Raw genomic sequence first — 20,058 nt, 5'->3', positions numbered from 1 at the left:
TTATTGAAATGCAGATACCTCTGCAGTGAAATATGCAAGGGCATAACTCCTTCCTTGACGGCCACTGCAGTGTTTGGTGCCCTAAAGCTCAGAGGAGCCCAGCATGAACTGCTACATTCAGTAGCAAAGGGATTTGCTGTTATTTATCAAAAGAAGTCAGGCTTTCTCTACAGCATTAATTCAACAAACTTGGTGCTGTGGTAGAAGGAATCTTTAGCTAAAAGTCAAATAAAATTGTACTGGAAGCCTTGGGCTCAGTGTAAACAGGTCAGTTAAGATAGGTTATTGGGAGTGTTCCTTAGAGGAGTGGCTCTCAACCTTTCCAGACTACTGTACTCCTTTCAGGAGTCTGATTTGTCTTGTGTCCCCCCAAGTTTCACCTCATTTAAAAACTATTTGCTTACAAAATCAGACATAAAAATACACAAGTGTCACCGCACACTATTACTGAAAAATGTGTTTACTTTCTCATTTTTACCATACAATTATAAAATAAATCAATTGGAATATAAATATTGTATTTACATTTCAATGCATAGAATATAGAGCAGTATAAACTGGTCATTGTCTGTATGAAATTTTAATTTGTACTGACTTCGCTAGTGCTTTTTATGTAGCCTGTTGTAAAACTAGGCAAATATCTAGATGAGTTGATGTATCCCCTGGAAGACGTCTGCAAACCCCCAGAAGTACATGTACCCCTGGTTGAGAACCATTGCCTTAGAGAAATTTTTTGCTCTGCATGTATGATGTCTAGGAGGAGGGCATGTGAGGTTAGATGCTTTTCTTCAATTTTCCATTCCTGTGTTTTATGTGACTGAGCAGGTGTAAATTTGTCATCTTTGCTCCTCTCTGTCATCTTCTGAACATGTAATATTTTGTGTGTGTGTGTGTGTCGGGGGGCGGGGGAAGGGGGAATCAGGAAAGTCTCCTACATACTCTGGACTGGAGGGTTATTGCTTGTTCATTAGTGATATGGAGCAGGCTTTCCAGATTGGTTCTATGCTTTACATGTCAATGGTTTTTCTTGATATCTGAAAAACAGTCCAGTACATCATCATTGCTGATTCAGCTACTCTGTTAGTAGGGTTGCCAAGTGCAGTCCTCAAGCATGCTTGAAGTAGCTCTGTTATAGGAAGTCACTTGATAAAATATCAAGGGGACAAAGAGCAGTTATTTATCAGTGAAGAGGTTTGCTCTGATATTCTTCCAAGCCTTCCACAGCCTTCCTTTGATAAACACTGTGGTGTATGGTGGTGTGTTTTAAATGGTTTGACAGATATTAGCTTTTCAGATGTTAGCTTTGAATAAATGACAAATGGATTTTTTCACAGCCACACATTAATGAAAATGGAGGCCTGTGCAAATATTGTGCAGTCGTCTGCTGATGGCACTGCCAGAAAGCAATGGCAATATACTAATATGGTCCAAGAATAACCTTGTGCTCTTCGAGGTGGTAGGAGTGAAGAAAACAAAGGATGAAATTCAGCCCTGGGATAATCAGACACAATTCCTATTCCAGGCAATGGAAGCTGTGCCTGATGAAACCAGAGCTATATTTGGACAAAAGACTTCTCATTTATAGTTGAAATGAAGATAAAATGCTATTCGCTTATGTGTGTATTTTATCCTAATTAAATAATGAACATTTTAACTCATTTAGATATGTTTTGGGTACGAAGAGCCTGTTAATTAAGTTATTAACATTTTATAAAACATGATGTAATGACCTCCTGGTTTGGCCATGAACTGGGATTGAATCAACCTCCAAAGGACAGGACTCTACCATTTAAGCTAAAAGGCTAAATTGATTAGCTGGAAGTTGATTAGCTGGAAGTAATAGCAGGCTGATACTCTCTTATGCGATCCAGCCAATAGACCACAAAAATTTAAATGATAGTGCCTCATTGTAGGCATTTAAATAAATGACCTGATTTCCTTTTGGTACATAATTTGGAAAATATTGGCCTTGTTGATCTCTGTGTCTGTTTCCCTATCTATAACCAATAATACTCCCCACAATGAAGTACTGTGAGGCTTAGTTCAATAATGTTTTTAAAACACTTTGAGATATTTCAGTGGAAGTTATTATAGAAATTTGAAGTATAGCTATTTTTATATTTTATACCCCCCCCCCCCCCCCCCCGTAGTGTAGACCTAGCCTTATTAAATCTGTAGAGTAATGGTAGTGTAATTGTTTTTAATCCTAACATATAAATGAAGGCAAAACGATCAGGAAACTTATATCTTCCTTTCTTTCCCCTTTCTTTTCATGTAGAGACATCATTATTGGAAAGGAATCAGGGCCAGGAGACCTAACAGACCTGGAAAAAATTGTTCTTGGAATCATCATGCCAAAACATGAAATTTTTCTGAAATTTGCCAAACAGAAAAGCAGACAATTGAAATAAGTGTCTTGTTGTATTATATATATAGATATATCATACATCTAGATATCGTAACATGGTTCACCAAAGCCCTTCACAAACTGCCTTGTCCTGCTCTCCTTTTCAGTAGGGATAACTGTGTGACAATCTTGTTGTAATATTTCTTTTGTTCTAGTTTAGTGATCTATAGTTCTGTTGTAATTGCCCCAAAGTCAATTGTCAGAAATCAGGATTTTCCTGTCATTTCAGTGGCTCTTTTGTATTCTATTTTCTCTGTTTAGGGCTTCATTCAATGTCCATTGAAGTGAATGAGAGATGGTGGTCTTAGGATCGGGTTCTTTTGCAGATTTCATGCTTGGATAGAATGTCTTCAAGGCAGCATTCATGCCTGGCCACGTTTGCCTTTAGTCTGATGCTTCTCAATACCTTTCTCGGCACTGTGAATTATGCATAGCATTTTCTAGCTTGATTCTTTGTGGCTTTATGATACTGGGTCCTTTGTGCAGAATCCAATCATATGAAACATTTCATCTCCATAGTCCCAAATAGCTATGTTTCAAGGTGTTCTGTTGGTCCTCTGTTCAGAGCAGTCATCTCCAACCTTTTTAACATACAAGATCACTTTTTGAATTTAAGTGCAACCCAGGATCTACCCCGCCCCTTCCCTGAGGCTGCGCCCCACTCACTCCATCCCCGCTTCCTCCATTACTTACCCTCCCCCACCCTCACTCACTTTCATCAGGCTGGGGCAGGGGGTTGAGTGCAGGGTGTGTGTGTACAGGCTCTGGGCTGGGGCCAAGAGTTTCAGAGTGTGAGAGGGGGCTCCGGGCTGAGCCTGGGGAAGGGGGTTTGAGTGCAGAAGGGGATGCAAGCTCTGGGAGGGAGTTTGGGTGCAGGAGGGGGCTCCGGGGTGGCAGAGTATTGGGGTGCAAGAGGGGGTACAGGATACTGGCTCCAGGAGGAGGCTCAGGTCTGGGGTGCGGGAAGGGTGCAGGCTCCTACTGGGTGGCATTTACCTTGGCTGGCACCACGCCGCTCCCAGAAACGGCCACCATGCCCCTGCAGCCCCTTGTGGAGGAGGGGGAACGTGGCTCTGCATGCTGCCCCTCTCTGCAGGCACTTCCCCCGCAGCTCCCATTGGCCGCAGTTCCCCATTCCTAGCCAGTGGGAGGTGCGGGGGCAGTGCTTGCCGGCAGGAGCAGTGCGCAGAGACCCCTCACCCCCATGGGGCCTCAGGGGTGTGTTGGCTGCTTCCAGGAGTGGCACAGGGCCAGGACAGCCAGGGAGCCTGCCTTAGCCCTGCTGTGCTACCAGTCTTTTAGCGGCCGGAGATCATGATTGACTTTCAGAGGCTCCAGGATCGACCACTGGTTTAGAGTTACTCTTAGGCTGTTGTGAAGTTGAGTCATTCTCTGTTTTGTGTTTCCCTTCTGAGTTGTGACATATTAGTTTGGCAATGGGTACAACTGAACCACAGTCATATTTACGTCAAACTCCTCCTCCTGCAGTTCCTTGCTTTTCTAAGGAACAGGCGTTCTTGAAAACATGTCCATTATAAGAAGCTCCTTTCCAAACCTATTTTTCACATTGAACAAGTACTTTTACAGTTTTGTGATTATTTTCTGCAGTATTTGTGATACTTTTCACTTTAGTTTCTGTAAAAAGGCTTCCATTTGGTCTGTTTTGACCTTGACCAATTTCTGCCCATAAATATATTCATGAAACTGCTCACAACCCAAAACTATTTCCAGAATTTCTTTTGTATTTTAGTCAGTGCTTGAAAGTGTATGCTGTTGGAAATATGTTGGGGCAGCCCCCAACCGATGTGAGTTTGCATCAACTGAGATCTTGGGCTCTAAATTTTGGTGCTTCTGTGACAACTTTCTTTACGTCTCAAAAATGTTTATCTTGCCATTTATGCTAATGTCCTTCTATCCTGTCATCAAGTGTCCTTCAGAGCTAATCTCAGTCAGTTTGATCTATAGTTTGTTCCTGTGCATTTTGAGGTCCCTTGCTTTTGCATTCTACATACATTCTGCAGGCTCCTCGTGGTGTCCCAAATCAGCAGGTCATTAACAGTTATTTCTGTCCAATCTGGATCCTCAAAGGTCTGGAACACACATGGCTTTCATAGACCTCAGTTGCTCAGGGAGTCTAGAAGGGCAGTTGCTCAATCATACATCTACCAAAAGGGTGGTTGGAGATGCAGAATTTTACATTACTGTATTGAGTTAAACCTGACAAAACCCTTGGCTTGCATCCAAAAATGAAAATAATCTTTCATTTTGAAGACTAAATGTGTCCTCTTTATAACTGTTTGCAAGCAACCGCATTCTCATTTGATAGCCTTATTCAAATTGGGTCTATACATCAAGTATCGGGGGTGGCCGTGTTAGTCTGTATCCACAAAAACAACAAGGAGTTCAGTGGCACTTTAAAGACTAACAGATTTATTTGGGCATAAGCTTTCGTGGGTAAAAAACCTCACTTCACTCCTTGTTGTTTTTTTGGGTCTATACAGATTCTTAAATTGTTTAGTTTTATTATGGTGACCATACTCCTAATCCAATCAGCTGGTGTCTGTTCACTCAATAATGTCTAGTTTTACTATCTGATCAAATTTAGTTTTTACTTTATTCTGAGTACTAATGGGACTTTATGTGGCATGCTGATCTCCATATTAATGAGTAGGGCTGTAAATTACTTGCAGTTAACTCACGTGATTAATTCAAAAAAATTTATTGGGACAAAAAATTAATCAAGATTAATCACAGTTTTATTTGTACTGTTAAACAATAGAATACCAATTGAAATTTATTAAATATTTTTGCATGTTTTTCTACAATTTCAAATGTATTGATTTCAATGACAATACAGAATACAGTGTATAGTGCTCACTTTATTTTTGATTACACATATTTGCACTGTAAAAATGATAAACAAAAGAAATAGTATTTTTCAGTTCACCTCCTACAAGTACTGTAGTGCAATCTCTTTATTGTGAAAGTGCAACTTACAAGTGTAGTGTTTTTTGTTTGTTACATAATTGTACTCAAAAAACAAAACAGGTAAGACTTTAGAGCCTACAAGTCCACTTAGTATTACTTCTTGTTCAGCCAATTGCTAAGAGAAACAAGTTTGTTTACATTTACAGGAGATAATGCTGTATTCTTCTTATTTACAATGTCACCAGAAAGTGAAAACAGGCATTTGCATGGCACTTTTGTAGCCAGCATGGCAAGGTATTTACCTGCCAGCTATACTAAACAATCAGATGCCCCTTCATGCTTCAGCCACCATTCCAGGGGATATGTTTCCATGCTGATGACGCTCATTAAAAAAATAATGCTATAATTAAATTTTTGACTGAACTGCTTGGGGGAGAATTGTATGTCCCCTGCTCTGTTTTACCTGCATTCCCCCATATATTTCATGTTATAGCAGTCTCGGATGATGACCCAGCACATGTTGTTCATTTTAAGAACACTTTCACTGCAGATTTGAAAAATGCAAAGAAGGTACCAATGTGAGATTTCTAGAGCACTCGATCCAGGGTTTAATAATCTGAAGTGCCTTTCAAAATCTGAGAGGGACGAGGTGTGGAGCATGCTTTCAGAAGTCTTAAAAGAGCAACACGCTGATGCAGAAACTACAGAATCCGAACCACCAAAAAAAGAAAATCAACCTTCTGCTGGTGGCATCTGACTCAGATGATGAAAATGAACATTAGTCGGTCCACACTACTGTGGATCATTACTGAGCAGAACCTGTTATCATCATGGACGCATGTCCTCTGAAATGGTGATTGAAACATGAATCTTTAGCGCATCTGGCATGTAAATATCTTGTGACGCCGGCTACAATAGTGCCATGTGAACGCCTGTTCTCACTTTCAGGTGACCTTGTAAACAAGAAGTGGACTGCATTATCTCCTGCAAATGTAAACAACTTGTTTGTCTGAGTGATTGGCTGAACAAGAAGTCGGACTGAGTGGACTTGTAGGCTCTACAGTTTTACATTGTTTTATTTTTGAATGCAGGTTTTTTTTTTACATAATTCTACATTTGTAAGTTCAACTTTCATGATAAAGAGATTGCACTACAGTACTTGTATTAGGTGAATTGAAAAATACTATTTCTTTTGTTTTTTAGAGTGCAAATATTGTAAATAAAAAATAAATATAAAGTGAGCACTTTGTATTGTAATTGAAATAAATATATTTGAAAATATAAACAACATTAAAAAAATTAAAAATGGTATCTATTGTTTAACAGTGTAATAACGATTACTTTTTTAATCACTTGACAGCCCTATTAGTGAGCTATGTCCTGAACTTAGTCCATTAAACATCTCATCAAATATTTTAATAATTTCTTTTGCATCCTTGTTTTTACAAGTTATATTCCTATTTGGTCATCTGCATGTGCAAATTGCTGTTAACCTGAGCAGACCCGGGACTTCCTTTTCCGCTGTTCCAAACTCTATTAAGTGGTATCTGTCCTTATGTGACATACCTGTGTGGTTTTGCTTTTGCGCCTTTTGTGCCCCTTATAAAATTGGGTACTCACTGATTATTTTGTACACTTTTCCTGCGATTACATTGCAAGCTCTAGTATATTTTTTTTAAATTCACTTTTTGCTCATTTATTACCAGTGTCACAATCCAATCTGTTTTAGACTCTTGCTTTGTTTTGTAAATGTACAAAGAGACTCAACTTAAAGACTCCTGTTTCTGGAATATCATCATTTTCACCATCAATGCTGTATGTTCATGAAAGTATTTTGCTTTTGTATTTCGTTGAAATTTGTGCTCGGAGCTGAGCAACACAATTAGAAAATGGTTGCTCTTATGCCTTGGATGACAGTACACTCATGATTGCTTACTGTATTTATTGCAAACGAAACTTTTATTCCCATTTTTTAAACATTATGTCCTTGCTATACATTTTTTATTGGATGCACTTCATTTTTTTCACTGTTAACCTTTCATTTGGTAAACACAGTCTAAAGCAAATACCCACTTTTCTTTATAAAGTCAATTTCCTGCAATAACCTGGCTTTCACTTAGTTATTACTCATACCACAAGTAACTGAGTCTCTAATTATTCTACCTGCTAACTTCATGTTCGTATGACTTGGATATATTATTCTGGTCAGTAGTCCGAGCTGTATAGAAAATGTGACTTGCCAATGTGACATTCTTTCAGAGATCAAGATATTATTAAAATTTTTGAATTTTTCCCCCTAACTTTGCAATCCCATACATGGTCCCACTAAAATGTAGCTCTCTGGTACTTCTGGGTCTCCCATGCTCCCTCTCCTATTTGTCTGCAATAGCCAGGGCCGGCTCCAGGCAACAGCTGAGCAACCTGGTGCTTGGGGTGGCAGATTGTTGGGGGCGGCATTCTGCCCAATCCTAGGGCGGCATGGCCGTTTTTTTTGTTTGTTTGTTTGTTCTTGTTCCGCTCAGGCTGCCCTGTAGGGGGCGGTGGTGCGGAGAACCAGAGCGCCCTGCAGGGCAGTCCTCTTCCTTCCCTCCCCGCCGACCGGAGCGGAGCCCTCGCGGCGGGTGGCAGGAGGCGGCGCAGCGGGAGGGACCGCGTGGTAGCGCCCCTGCTGTAGCCCTGGCTTTATTCAAGTGGCTTCATTTGCTCCATCTTTGTCAAAGATTCAGTTTTCTTCTGTCAGCGTGCATAAAGATGTCATGCACAGGAAGTTGGTGAGTGTTTGGTGTGGAACGTTGATGCTCCCAGTGACCAGTCACAACAGGCTAAAAAATACCATTGAGATGAACAGAGATCTAAAACGTGCTTAAGGCCAGTAAACTACTAGCTTTTAAAATTATTTCCCCCTACTTCCATCTCTTCAGCATCTGCCTATAGTGGATATGTCAGAAACTACCTTCAGTGCATTAGTGATGATATAATAATCATTGTGTCACAGTTCAGGGTGGCTGCACCTGTATTCACCCTCTGTGGTCCAATACATGCATCTACTCTAGGCCCCTGGCTCGTCAGCTGTCACCTCTTTTGGGTGGACACCTGGGCCACCAATCCCAAGGGTATTTGAAGGCTGCACAGTTCCCTGACTATACTGTGATATCCCTAGCAAAAGACAGACTGCCTATGCAGGCCTGCTTCACTTCTCTCCTCAGAGATGGTACACAGCATGATTGCCACAGTTAGGTTATCACACAGCTCTATGTAAGCAAGCACATTTATTCTTAAAATGAAAGCATTCAGAGAACCCCACTAACACAATAGACGAACCTACATGCATGCTAATAAGCTTACCATAGATCATTCCAACTCCAACAAGGTCTCTGGCTAGAGAACAGTTCTTCAAACCCTACCTTGGGGTTCTCCTGTGGTCACAAGTTTATCACAGGTTCAGCTCAGAACAAGCACTATCAGCCTTATGGGCGTCTCACTATTCGAAAGTCCTTCCCTAAGGATTGGGAGATACACCCTCAAGAGGTCCTGTTTGTTTGTTGGATCAGAAGGAAGGCCCCAAGTCACTTTTAACTCCGGCTATTTAACCAAAAATCCTTTCTTTGTCTGTTGGTGCCAGAAAATCCAGTTTGAACCAGTATAGGTGAGCTTCTCTTCAGGTGGTCATAGCTCTCTGGAGGTTCTCTGAGTGAATTTGCCTAACCACCCGCCTAAATCATTTACCTGACCAGCCTCCACTTAGTTCCTGGGGTGCTGTGGTCCCCCGCCCCCATGGAAATACATACAATCCCTCATAGTACATGAACATTTGCATTTTTAATACAGTGAACTCCTAAAATACTTTTTGAATTAAGTTTAAGGTTTGTCAGGATATTGCAGGGTATTGTCATATCTGTCATGCATTGCATTCACCTTTATCATCATTACCAGCCATGCTGCACTTCTGTTCTCCATTACTTGCCCAGTTTTTGTGGCCTCTAACCAGTCCAAGGCATAATTAGTGGAAATTAGAGAGAAGATAATGAGTGGATCAGGTACATAAAGTACTTGTTTTCTGCAGACTAGGAGATGTTGCTAATTAATTGTTTATATTTCTGCCCTGTCCCTACCATTTGTTCTTGTCCTCTGATATAGGAAACTCTGGAAGATTTTTAGTGGCAGGGCCAACAGCTACACACATCAGGTAAAATCTTGGCTTCACTGAAGTCAATACAGTTTTACCATTGGTTTCAATGGTGTCAGGATTTCACCCCTTGTGTGTGGGGTGTATGTATGTGTATATGTGTAATTGTGGAGAAATTCCACCTTTTTGGTGAAAGAATTAAACTTTTGTTTGGAATATTAAAATAAGTGCTGTGGAGAGGGATTTTAAGGATGGAGTGCATGTAGGTAGTCAAACAGATAAAAAGTATAGCAGGATCGCATGGTTTTCCAAAATATTATCACATGACTAGCCCTGCTACAAATCAATTATATATAACACTCATAATAAGTACTTTTGAATGAATGGGAGGATTAAATACCAATTCTAGTACAAGTTTAAAATAATTATTATTTGTAATTTTCAGTTTTTCACTCTGTATTTCTTGTTAAAAGCCATACAAATCAGGATCATGTTAATAGCGTAACATAGAATAAGCCGTAAGATGTAGAAGAGGTCTATGAATTTTTATCTTTGCTCCATCACACTCAGACTGAAGCTGATGGTTCCAGAAAATCTCTTTCTTTCTTTGAACCCTTGGGTTATTTCAGTGTCAGAAATATGTATTGCTTCATAAAAAGGGAGCAAGCACTCCACACATTCTCCCCCCCCCCCACAATATGTTGTAGAGTTTTGGGTCTATAATCTTCCTTTATTTTTTGCAAAGGTAGTAGTATCATGTATGTACTTTGGAGACAAATTATACATTTTAGTGCATACCACAGCTAAAAAGTAAAATGCCATTAAAACATAACAGCAGCTCTGGTGCAAACAGAGGTGGTTAAAGTCATGATATTGTTCTATTGTGACGCTAAATATTCTCCTTACTAGACATAATGCAATTATTCTTTTTTTTTCTTCTTTCCAATTTAGGTACTTCAAAAGCTAGGGAAAGCTGATGAAACAAAAGATGAACAGTTTGAAGAATATGTTCAAAACTTCAAACGACAAGAGGTCAGTTACTTGTTTGGTTTGTATATCACAAAAAAATGGGGGTGTATTTGAATTCATTGATTGTGATGAACATGCTTTTTGGCAACAGGTCAGACACATTGTATGAAGATTTACAGCTCAAGGATTTCATCCAGCAGTCTTCCTGTAAACAAAACTCTCTTCAAGTTTTGCTTGCAAAGGGACTTCAGGATTGGGCCCAACATTTGTAATAAAGGGCCAGGTTCTGATTTCATGCAACACCATTCTGAAGCTGGAGGCACTCTCTTGAACACAATGTCATGTAACTCACTGGAGTGACTGTGGATGTACAACAGTGTAACTGAGAATAGAATCTGACCCAAATTAATACTACAAATGCAAAACTGTAGTTGTATTTTACAAAGGGGAGGCATATTTGTGTGATTTCTTTGCTTGTTTTCTTGGCTGTATTAGACTTAGTAGTTGCCACAGTCTGAAGTTGAACATGAACGTTATAGTGTGTATAGACTGTAATGTGTATTCTTCCTGCACTGCCTTATTGATGTATTATTATTAATAATAATTATTATTATTGTAAATATTAATTTCACAACAGTGCCCAGGCAGCCAATCAAGATTGGGGCTTCATTGTGCTAGGTGCTGTAGGTACAGATATGATGTACGTACTCTCTGTCCTAAAGACCTTATTATCTACTCTGCTTACAGAGTACTCTAAATTCTAACGTCCATTACTCCTTGCTGTACTGATCAGAGGTGACTAATTATACTGAATTCCATGACAAATTTCTAGTGTGAATTAATACCCACTAAGAATTAGATTAATTCTACCAAGATTATTTCATTTGTTATATAAGATAAATATGAATCCAGGTCTCCAGAGGTTTAATCATAGTCTTTCTGTTCTTTCCTTTGCATGCGGTTTAGCTCACATGTAAAGACACACTCAAATAGTTTAGGCCCAAGAAGTTATATTTCTCTATCTGTTGTTGAATGTACTTGCGGATACAAAAGATCTGTTTTATTCATCTAAAATGTTTCACATGTAAGTGAAAATAACAAATTTATTTTTTTAAAAGTTCATCTGTATCAAGATGTTTTCTATAAAAACAGCCCCATTAGAAAAGAGCTAACATGGTGAAATGGCCACATTAAATGAGAAGCCGTTAGGGACTGACTTGTATCTCCATCACCTCTGGTTGTTCATACGCTCTCTTACAGCCCAGAAACTCACTCATGGGAGATGTAACTAGGACTGGGGGAGCGGCAGGGTTGGTCCTCCACATTTTAGTATGGCATGTGAGAATGGGCTTTGGGAGCATGAGACTGTCTGTGTTTGTAATTCCCACCCTGAATTAGTCCCTCCCCATGCCACTCATTGGTGTGTATCCCATACAGACACTGCTCATTCCTCCCCGACCTCACTTGCTCCAGACTGGCCAGCCGCAGCTGGGCTCCTGCTCAGTGTCCTTGCAATTAATGGAGGGGTGCAGAGAGCCACTGAAGTAAAGTATTTGCACTCCCCTCTCCCTAAGCAATGGAGGCTTCAGGAATTGCTTGGCCAGGTGAATCTTCACTTCTCCATCCCTCCATCAAGGGAAGGGAGGCAGTAGCAGTCACTGTTCTGGGAGGGTGGTTCTTCACTCACCTTCCTGAGACCTGGAGGGAGATGGAGGTATCATGAGCCACTGGGCCCAAAGCAGAGAGCAGTGTTGGGAGCTGTTGGGCCATGCAAGGATCTTGTATTTTTAACAGGGACATTTACATTAACATGGGACATTTTTCTATTTCCTCTTCTGCAGCTGCTTATTATCGAGTGGGGAGCATAATCATTTCTTGGTAATGTCACTGCCATTTGCATGGCAACTAATTGTGCTGTCAAAAAAAAAGAGGTATACATTTTCTCTTTAGTTGTAGCAAAGGTGGGAGGAATGAGGCCCTGTTAAGAAACAAAGTTCCTGTAAGATGTAATTTTTATCCAAATAACTCTAGTAATAGAAGGAGAAATAAGAAGGAAGATGACAGGGCAGGGGAGGGGGGGAATCTCCTATTTCAGCAAAATTTTGTCTCAAAATAATTTGTTTTTGAAGAATTTGCTGTAGTGGTATTTTCCCGCTGGAAGTCTTGCAGTGGGCAAACAAAGCTGATGATGATAATTTTATTTATCTTCTCAGTCTTTGGTGGACAGACAGTAAATAATGAGCAGTCATGGGCACAGCAGAATCTAGATAGCACTAAATCAGGACATAACCATGACGTAGTGCAAGGGGTTGAACTGAGGGGGAAAGGACTAGCGTTCCTCTTCTAAACTCCACCTACAAAATAAGCCCTGCCCAAATGATGTTCCAAATTGACACCATTTTGAGTAGATAGTGCAGATGTTTAAAATCTGATCATGCATGCTCTCTGAGCTCGATTGGGCTCCTTGGGCTTCATTCCCCCTCAGTGGGGTTCAGCTGTATCCATAGGCTCTGCTTGGTTCCTAGTGCTTGATTATGGAAAAACAAAAGCGTGTCCATTTGCATAGGTCTTCATAATATGCCTCCTCTTGGTTTGTCCTTGCTTTGATCAACAGTGAAATAGTTGACAAAGTTCCGATATAAAATATTATCATTGTGCATCTGAATTTACACCCATTCTGATGAATGTAGCATTTTTCAGCTTTCAAAGCAACTCAACCAAACCTCCCTGTCAGAGAACATTTTAAGGGAAATTCCAAACTTCACTTAAAATCTCTGACTGGCAACTTGGCTCAATAATGCATCCATCTGATTCCCAGCTGTGCCCTAAGGCTGCATTTGAGTTCTGGGGAAATTGTCCCTTCAGCTTTGCTTCCCTTCTAAGGTATTTGCAGCCACTGGTGCCCCTGCAGGCTTCAGCGAATGAGCTAAATTGAGAAATGCCAGAGGATAAAAGAAAGGTCTGTTTCACTTTCTCCCTCCCTTATCAAGTGTCTCATTGGGGGAGCTTGATGAGTTCTGTGGGCAGAATGCAGTCCATACCCCTACTTATCCAGGCATGGCCATCTCACCCCCCTTCCCTAACAGGAAAGAACTGGCTCCAGGGGCAAGCAACTGTCCCTCCTCCCCCGCCTCTATCTGTGTTAGAGGAGTGAAGCCAGATGAAGATTGTGCCTGAGTTCTTATAGCCTACATTAGCAGCCATGCCTCTGATGGCCCTACCCATCCATTTTCCCCATAAACCATGGATGGACAGCACTGGACACAGCACCATTCTCCAATGCCCGCTTTGTTTCCATGCTTCCATCTCCTTCAAGCAGCTAGCCAAGGAGTGAGAAGAGAGGCAGCAACCCAGATGTGAAAGAGCAGCAAGGCAGCAAGGGATCTCTTCTTGGCCCACCATTCATTTACGTCTAACCCTTAGCTCACATTTTATAAGGCCAGAATGTTCCTCAGTGCACATCAGTCCAAATTCAAGCTAGTGTAACTACTGAAGATAAATGTGGCTATCTCCTCTGATGGTCGAAGACCAAGTGTTTCTAACTAGGGAAGATGGTTAACTGAAAGAATGGCCTTCTCAATACACTGGCCTTTCACAGGTAGCCAGTTCCAGGAAGACATCACCTCAGTCCTCTTTGTGAGCATGAAAACTCTCAGGTGGCAACAGACCACCTCACCCGCTGGAAAAAAAAATTATGATCAGTTATGACACCCTAAGCTCCTGCACATGCTGGCAATGCTAACGTTTTTTCCAGGATTGTGTTAGTATTAATAATGGCTTAAGGAAGAAGAAAAATCACTTTTATCCCTTTCTGGATCATCTTTTATCAGAACTCTGTACAGAGAGAGAAACAAACCACAGAGTCATATGGTTTCTGGAATATGTTGGATTCATAATAAACACAGACACATGGTACCAGGAAAGTCAATCAAAGGGCTGGGCTGAGGAAGAATACTATCTGGTACAAAGTCTTATTTCAGACTAATATTAACTGAAAATGGCCACAAAAGCCATAAACAGAAACAAAAATCCAATTACTATTGGAGCCTATTGGGAATTCTGATCTCAGACACAGGCATGCTTCAGTGAACCAGAGTGCATAGGAGACCTGTCCAGTATTATGTGTTATTCCTTCCACATCTCACCCTATCACATCCATTGGCAGAGATCACAGTCCCATTGTAAATTCTCCCCTCCCTCCACTGGTGAATGCGGAGAATCAGATATTTTTAAGGGATTCACTGATTAGCAAACCAGGCAGAGCGATCTTTAGGTCAGAGGCCAACTGGGGATAATGGAGGAAGGTTCATTTAGATATCATTTCAATCCAGGAAATGGGTACGAGAGACAGAGCACAGCATCCACCAGTAGGTAGGAGCTACAGAGTACTATTTAAAGTAGAAGGGGCGGCACAGATTCCCTGCCTGACCCTCCACCTCTCTCAGGAACCTCACTTCTCCCCACCAGCAGCCTGGACCCCAGGCACATGAGTCCACCCACTCATCCCCTCAAACTTTGAGTGAATGGCATTATGACCTGACAATTTTGGACCAGCTCCCCCATTCCCAATCAAAGTGGTCAGGCTGTGGTGTCTTCCCATTGCTCCACAGCCTATGCACTGAGGTCTCAGAGCACTGCTCCTTCCATGGATAACAGACTTATTCTGGTCATGACATTTTTGTAAATAAGTGAGGAAGAACATGATCAGCCCTATCCTAGAGAGAAAATCAACTTCTATCCTGGGCAGAGCAAAGTTTCCTATCTTTGTATGCACTGCCAATAAAGGAGGACATGAACACCAATTCTTACATGACTAAGGATTGGATTAAGCAGAGTGGAACCTGCAGCCAGAAGTATCCTCACTCATTGTAAGTCAATTTAATCAACTGGTGATTCATCTTTTTGCAACTGGAAACAGCTGTAATGTGACCCGTCAGGACCTGCGTAGTGAATAACCTCTCACAAGACTAGGCAATGTCTTTGCTTTGTGCCTCCCCACCTTTTTCCCTGCTCCCCAGGACAGTATAAAAGTAGGAAAGAGAGAACAGCGATGTACTGTTTGCCTTTCTGGTTGAAGAACCTAGCACTGGACTTTTTGAAATCTCTGTCTCATGGAAGAGGTCTATGGTTGCAAAAAACTGTTCTTGATCCTGGACCAGACAGGTTAAAAATGAATACTTGGATGAAGTGATTTCACTCTCCTAGACCCAAAAAGGAAGTAAAAAAAATTATAAAAGGAAGTAAAAAAAAATTATAACTTACTCTGTTGGTTGGCACAAAGTCCATTATCTAGCTACCATGGTAAACAAATGAAACATAGCCTTGAGTTCCACCAGGAGGACTTTAATGTGGGCGTATAAGAATATCCAATCAAAAAGGCCAAGTCTCTGTTATCAGCATGCTCTAGAAAAGGAATCCCAACGTTAAATGTTTCCTTGGGGCAAACAACCCTTTTTCACAAGCTCACAGAAAACTGCCGTGGGACCTCATTCTGCTCCATACAGCACTACCCAGACCCCTGCTGGAGGTGTCACTATACTTTCTACCCATTAAAATAGGTGTCCCAATAGCTACTATTTCCAATCAGATGAGTTTTTGAAGTTGGGTCTCTTCAGAGAAGACTTCCAGTATACTAGTTTTAACTCAGAGAAGCAGTTCTCGCAACTGTCACAGCGTTCATTCCCAAAATAGATGGAAGAAATAATCTTCCTTTCATTAAGCATCAAAGTCAGTCCTCTGGAGCACTGACAAACTCAGGAAAGGAAGTTGTCTCCCCTGTACTGAGATCTGCTAGGCAGCCTCATTGACATTGATACATACATTCATCAAAATCTACATATGGGTCATCCAATTTTTAGCCAATGCCATTTCTTGTATGCAGTGTTGTTGTAGCTCTGTCAGTCCCAGGACATTAGAGAGACAAGGTGGGTGAGGTAATATCTTTTTATTGGAGCAGCTTCTGTTGGTGAGAGAGATAAGCTTTTGAGCTACACAGAGTAGTTCTTCAGGTTCAGATTCAGCAAGATACTTAACCACGTGAGTATCACCACATGCTTAATTTTAGTCACCTGCTATGCACCTTGATGAAACAAAGCTGTCGCTGAACAAAAAAGTCAACTGTATGGTCTGTCTGGAGGTACTTTGAACTGAGCTTTTTTTTTTTTTCCCCCCATGGAGGAATTTCATCTGATTTAGGATCCCTGAGAATTCCTTCAGGTTTACCCACCACCATCCACCTCTTGGCTGAGGACTACAGAATAGAAGCCTCTTTTGGGCTTATCAAACCAGCTATTGAATTGGCCAGATGAATCACTACAGGCTAACATGAGTCAGTTCATTTTTTGCAGGCACAGAGCAGGCTGCCTTTACATAGTTTCCAAGTCCTATGAATCAGAAGAAGCCAGATACCAGAACTGAACCAGGATCTCTTAGCACAGAACAACGAGATTTGGATTTTAAACAATACATAAAACATATTCATATCTTATCTTGCTTTTGATTTGCAAACAAGAAAAATTTCTCACAAGGAAGTTGTCACTATTAAACAGAACTCATGTACCGTGAATAGGTTCATATAGAACACAGACATTTTCTGTATACTAAAAGAGATCAATTCCTGAAGCTTTATTTCTTCCTTTTTGCACAAGCTAACTGTGAACATGCCTAGCCTTTTAATCAAGCCTAAAGTAAAAATAAGAAGTGTCAAATTTGCATGTTCCTCTCTCAGGCAAAAATATCACTGATTCTAGTGGGAGTTTGTACTAATAAACAAAATTTTCTCTCTGCTTTATTGTTCAAGCATGAGCATCTTGCACTTTATTTTTATTTTCTGATCCCAGTCTCATGGAAAGAATTTATTACTTGCTGACTAGTATTATGCAAAGTTAAACAGCGATTCCCTTGTTGCTAAGTATATTCTAATCAGAATAATGCCAGCATTATAATTCATAACAGATCAATATTCTGTTTAATGTCTCCTGTGCATCTTTATCTTTAATTGCTCAGTTGCTCCATCAGTATGTGAGACCATTTGCTTTTTGTTTTCCATCACAGAAGTTACAGGTATTTCATTAGGCTATAAATAAAAAATAGCCTATCCACCACTCACTGTTAGAAAATAAAATGTTGCCAGGATGGAAATTAAGTAGAATGTCCAGTGTTCCGGTTGCTGGTTTATGAAATTATGAGAAAATAGAGGCTTTTCTTCAGTGAGCAAAGCTTGCTCCTTGAGTTGATTTACAAAATTCACATTATACATATGAGGGACAGGTTGGGGCCGTTGCCGTTCTTGCCTGGTGTATATATTATGGGATCCCGGAAAGCTCCCTAGTTGGTCTATTCTTTGGGCTTGGGGGCCGGGGTGTGTGGGGGGGGGGGGGGGGGGGGGGGAATGTTAGAACCTCAGTTAGTGTAAGTCAGTGTTGTTCCATTGACTACACTGGAGCTACGATGATTTACATCAGCAGAGGATCTAGCTCCAAGTTTCCATTCACATGCTTTATGCTACCATTTGTTGTTGCTGCCACCCTGTGGTAGGAAAATGCACTCACACAAATCATTTGGTGAAAGTATTAGGGTCCGATCCTCATCTGATGAAAAAGCAATGTAGCTACACTGATTTACACCAGCTGTGAATCTGGTTCTTAGCCCACAATTTTTATTAAGAGAATGAACAGTAACAAACTATCACTTGGTAGCTAACTAAGGGTCCTTGTGGCCCTTTTCTCAATATCAGTCAGAGACTAAAAGGTTTGAAGGTGAAGGAGGGCACCAACATGTACTCTAGTCACCTGGAATTAATCTGAACTGAAATTTTCCAGCAGCCTTTTTCTTGTGGAAATGCCTGGGTGCCCCACATATAGATCTTAAATCTGTACTGCATCATGATGAGTGTAGATCCCATTTCACACTCACTCCTGTGCTTGGGCTTGGGATGGAAAAAGGGACCAGTCAATAAACAAGATTTTTCAAAGCTGCCTGAGTGATTTAGAAGTCTAATTCCCATTAATTGGTATTATTCCCTTACAGTTTTGAAAATCTCAGCATAAAACTGCAGAGAACTCCTGACACTTAGTATTTTGTGAGAAAAATATGTAATTTTCATGTGGGTTCCCATATCTCTGTCTGTTAATACAGATCTCCCTTCAGGGAACCTTCTTTCCTAAAACAGAGTTGATGCCAAAAGTGATTCCCAGTGGATACTCTGCAGAAAATTAGACTCTCCAAAGAATATCTAATCTCCAGTGGGGAATATTTTTCCCTAATCTCAAAACTGGTGATCAGTGAAAGTCCCCTGCATTCATATGAACATTACACCCAGAGCCAGTTCAGCTAACAGACACCTTTCTTGGAGCAAGCCTGTGGCACAGCTGAGATGCATGCTGACTGCTAAGTCCAATGAGGATGGGAATAAACACTGCAAGTCATCAGGGAAGGAGGAGGAATGCATTCCTGCTCGCCACTGGGAATCATTTTGTCCTAAAATGTATGCATGATCATGATGGGCACACTGATGAGCTATGAAAGCTCAAAAACATACACCCTGTTTGTGCATTTCACCAGGACTACTAGGTGACCTAGTGTATAATTAAATCCCATATCAGTCTCACTATTTTCCAACTAGGTGTGATCTCAGGAAAGTGGAGAATCTGTACTTTCATAGGTTTATTTTTTCAGGAGATACCTGTCTACTCTCTAATGAATTCCACAATTCACATGAGACTGTAGTTGGTTGGGTTTGGGTGGGGCTTTTTAGATGTTCACTCCTACAAAATCTAAAATGGAAAACTTAATCAAATTAGGGTTAGTTTAGATTGCATCTTGACACTTCTTGGATGTGTTTACCTGTTATATCTCAGCCTTTTTTAATGACTGTTTGTTAGTTGCTTTCTCTAAGACAAAACCTTGCTGTGATTTTCTTTTATAAGTCAAATTATCATTCAGTGTTTATCAAACATACTGTTGTATGTTACTTCAGGAACACTTCAAGTATCTGCCTACTGAGACACAAGACTTAATCAACATCTGGGCTTTGACAAATGGAGGGGATGCAGTCCAGCAGATCTATCCTGGTGGATATGGAATGTTTTAACACTGCCTCCCAACGTGGGCCAATGACTCCTTAATTTTTTAAAAAAATATTAAAGCAAATGAGCATAAAAAGTACATTTGTTAAGAAGCCCACTAACACACAGCATTTAGATATAGATCATAAATGCATATAGGTACAGATATAGGTAGGATATAAGTATAGATACAGACAAAGGCAAAGTGCAGTTATAGAAAGTATAGATGTATATAGCACTGCATGTAGATATAGATTATATTCAGGTACACACTTCAGAGTCTGATCCTCCTCGCATACCCAACATTTTCTTTGACTCCAGTATAAGATTGAGGTATACAAATAATGAAGGCTCAGACCTATAGTTATCTCCATTAGAAAACAGGAAAAAGGTATAGATGTTAGAGACCAAAAAATACCAGGAGTAGAATATCCTGAATGGAACAGTGTATGGTAAGCAGTAAACATAAGATGTGAAAAAATTGACTTCCGTGGTTAACTTCTATCAGGACAAATCAAGGAAAACCTGTTTCATAATCTAAGATGTACTAATGCATTTGCGCC

The 20,058-nt window shown here is 40.5% G+C and overlaps 1 protein-coding gene across 2 annotated transcripts in view; it reads left to right on the top strand.

Annotated features, from left to right (window-relative positions):
* The window catches only part of AMPH (amphiphysin), a gene marked incomplete in the record, with an annotated part of 178,825 nt that overhangs the window by 63,491 nt on the left and 95,276 nt on the right, over positions 1-20,058 (top strand). For both annotated transcript variants that reach the window (XM_034761228.1, XM_034761230.1), the window contains 1 exon segment: positions 10,413-10,493. In XM_034761228.1, coding sequence (XP_034617119.1) covers positions 10,413-10,493 — 81 coding nt within the window.

Source organism: Trachemys scripta, chromosome 2 (genome assembly GCF_013100865.1).
Source record: "Trachemys scripta elegans isolate TJP31775 chromosome 2, CAS_Tse_1.0, whole genome shotgun sequence".
In the NCBI taxonomy this organism is placed as follows: domain Eukaryota; kingdom Metazoa; phylum Chordata; order Testudines; family Emydidae; genus Trachemys; species Trachemys scripta.
This window is presented reverse-complemented; position numbering and strand designations above follow the sequence as displayed.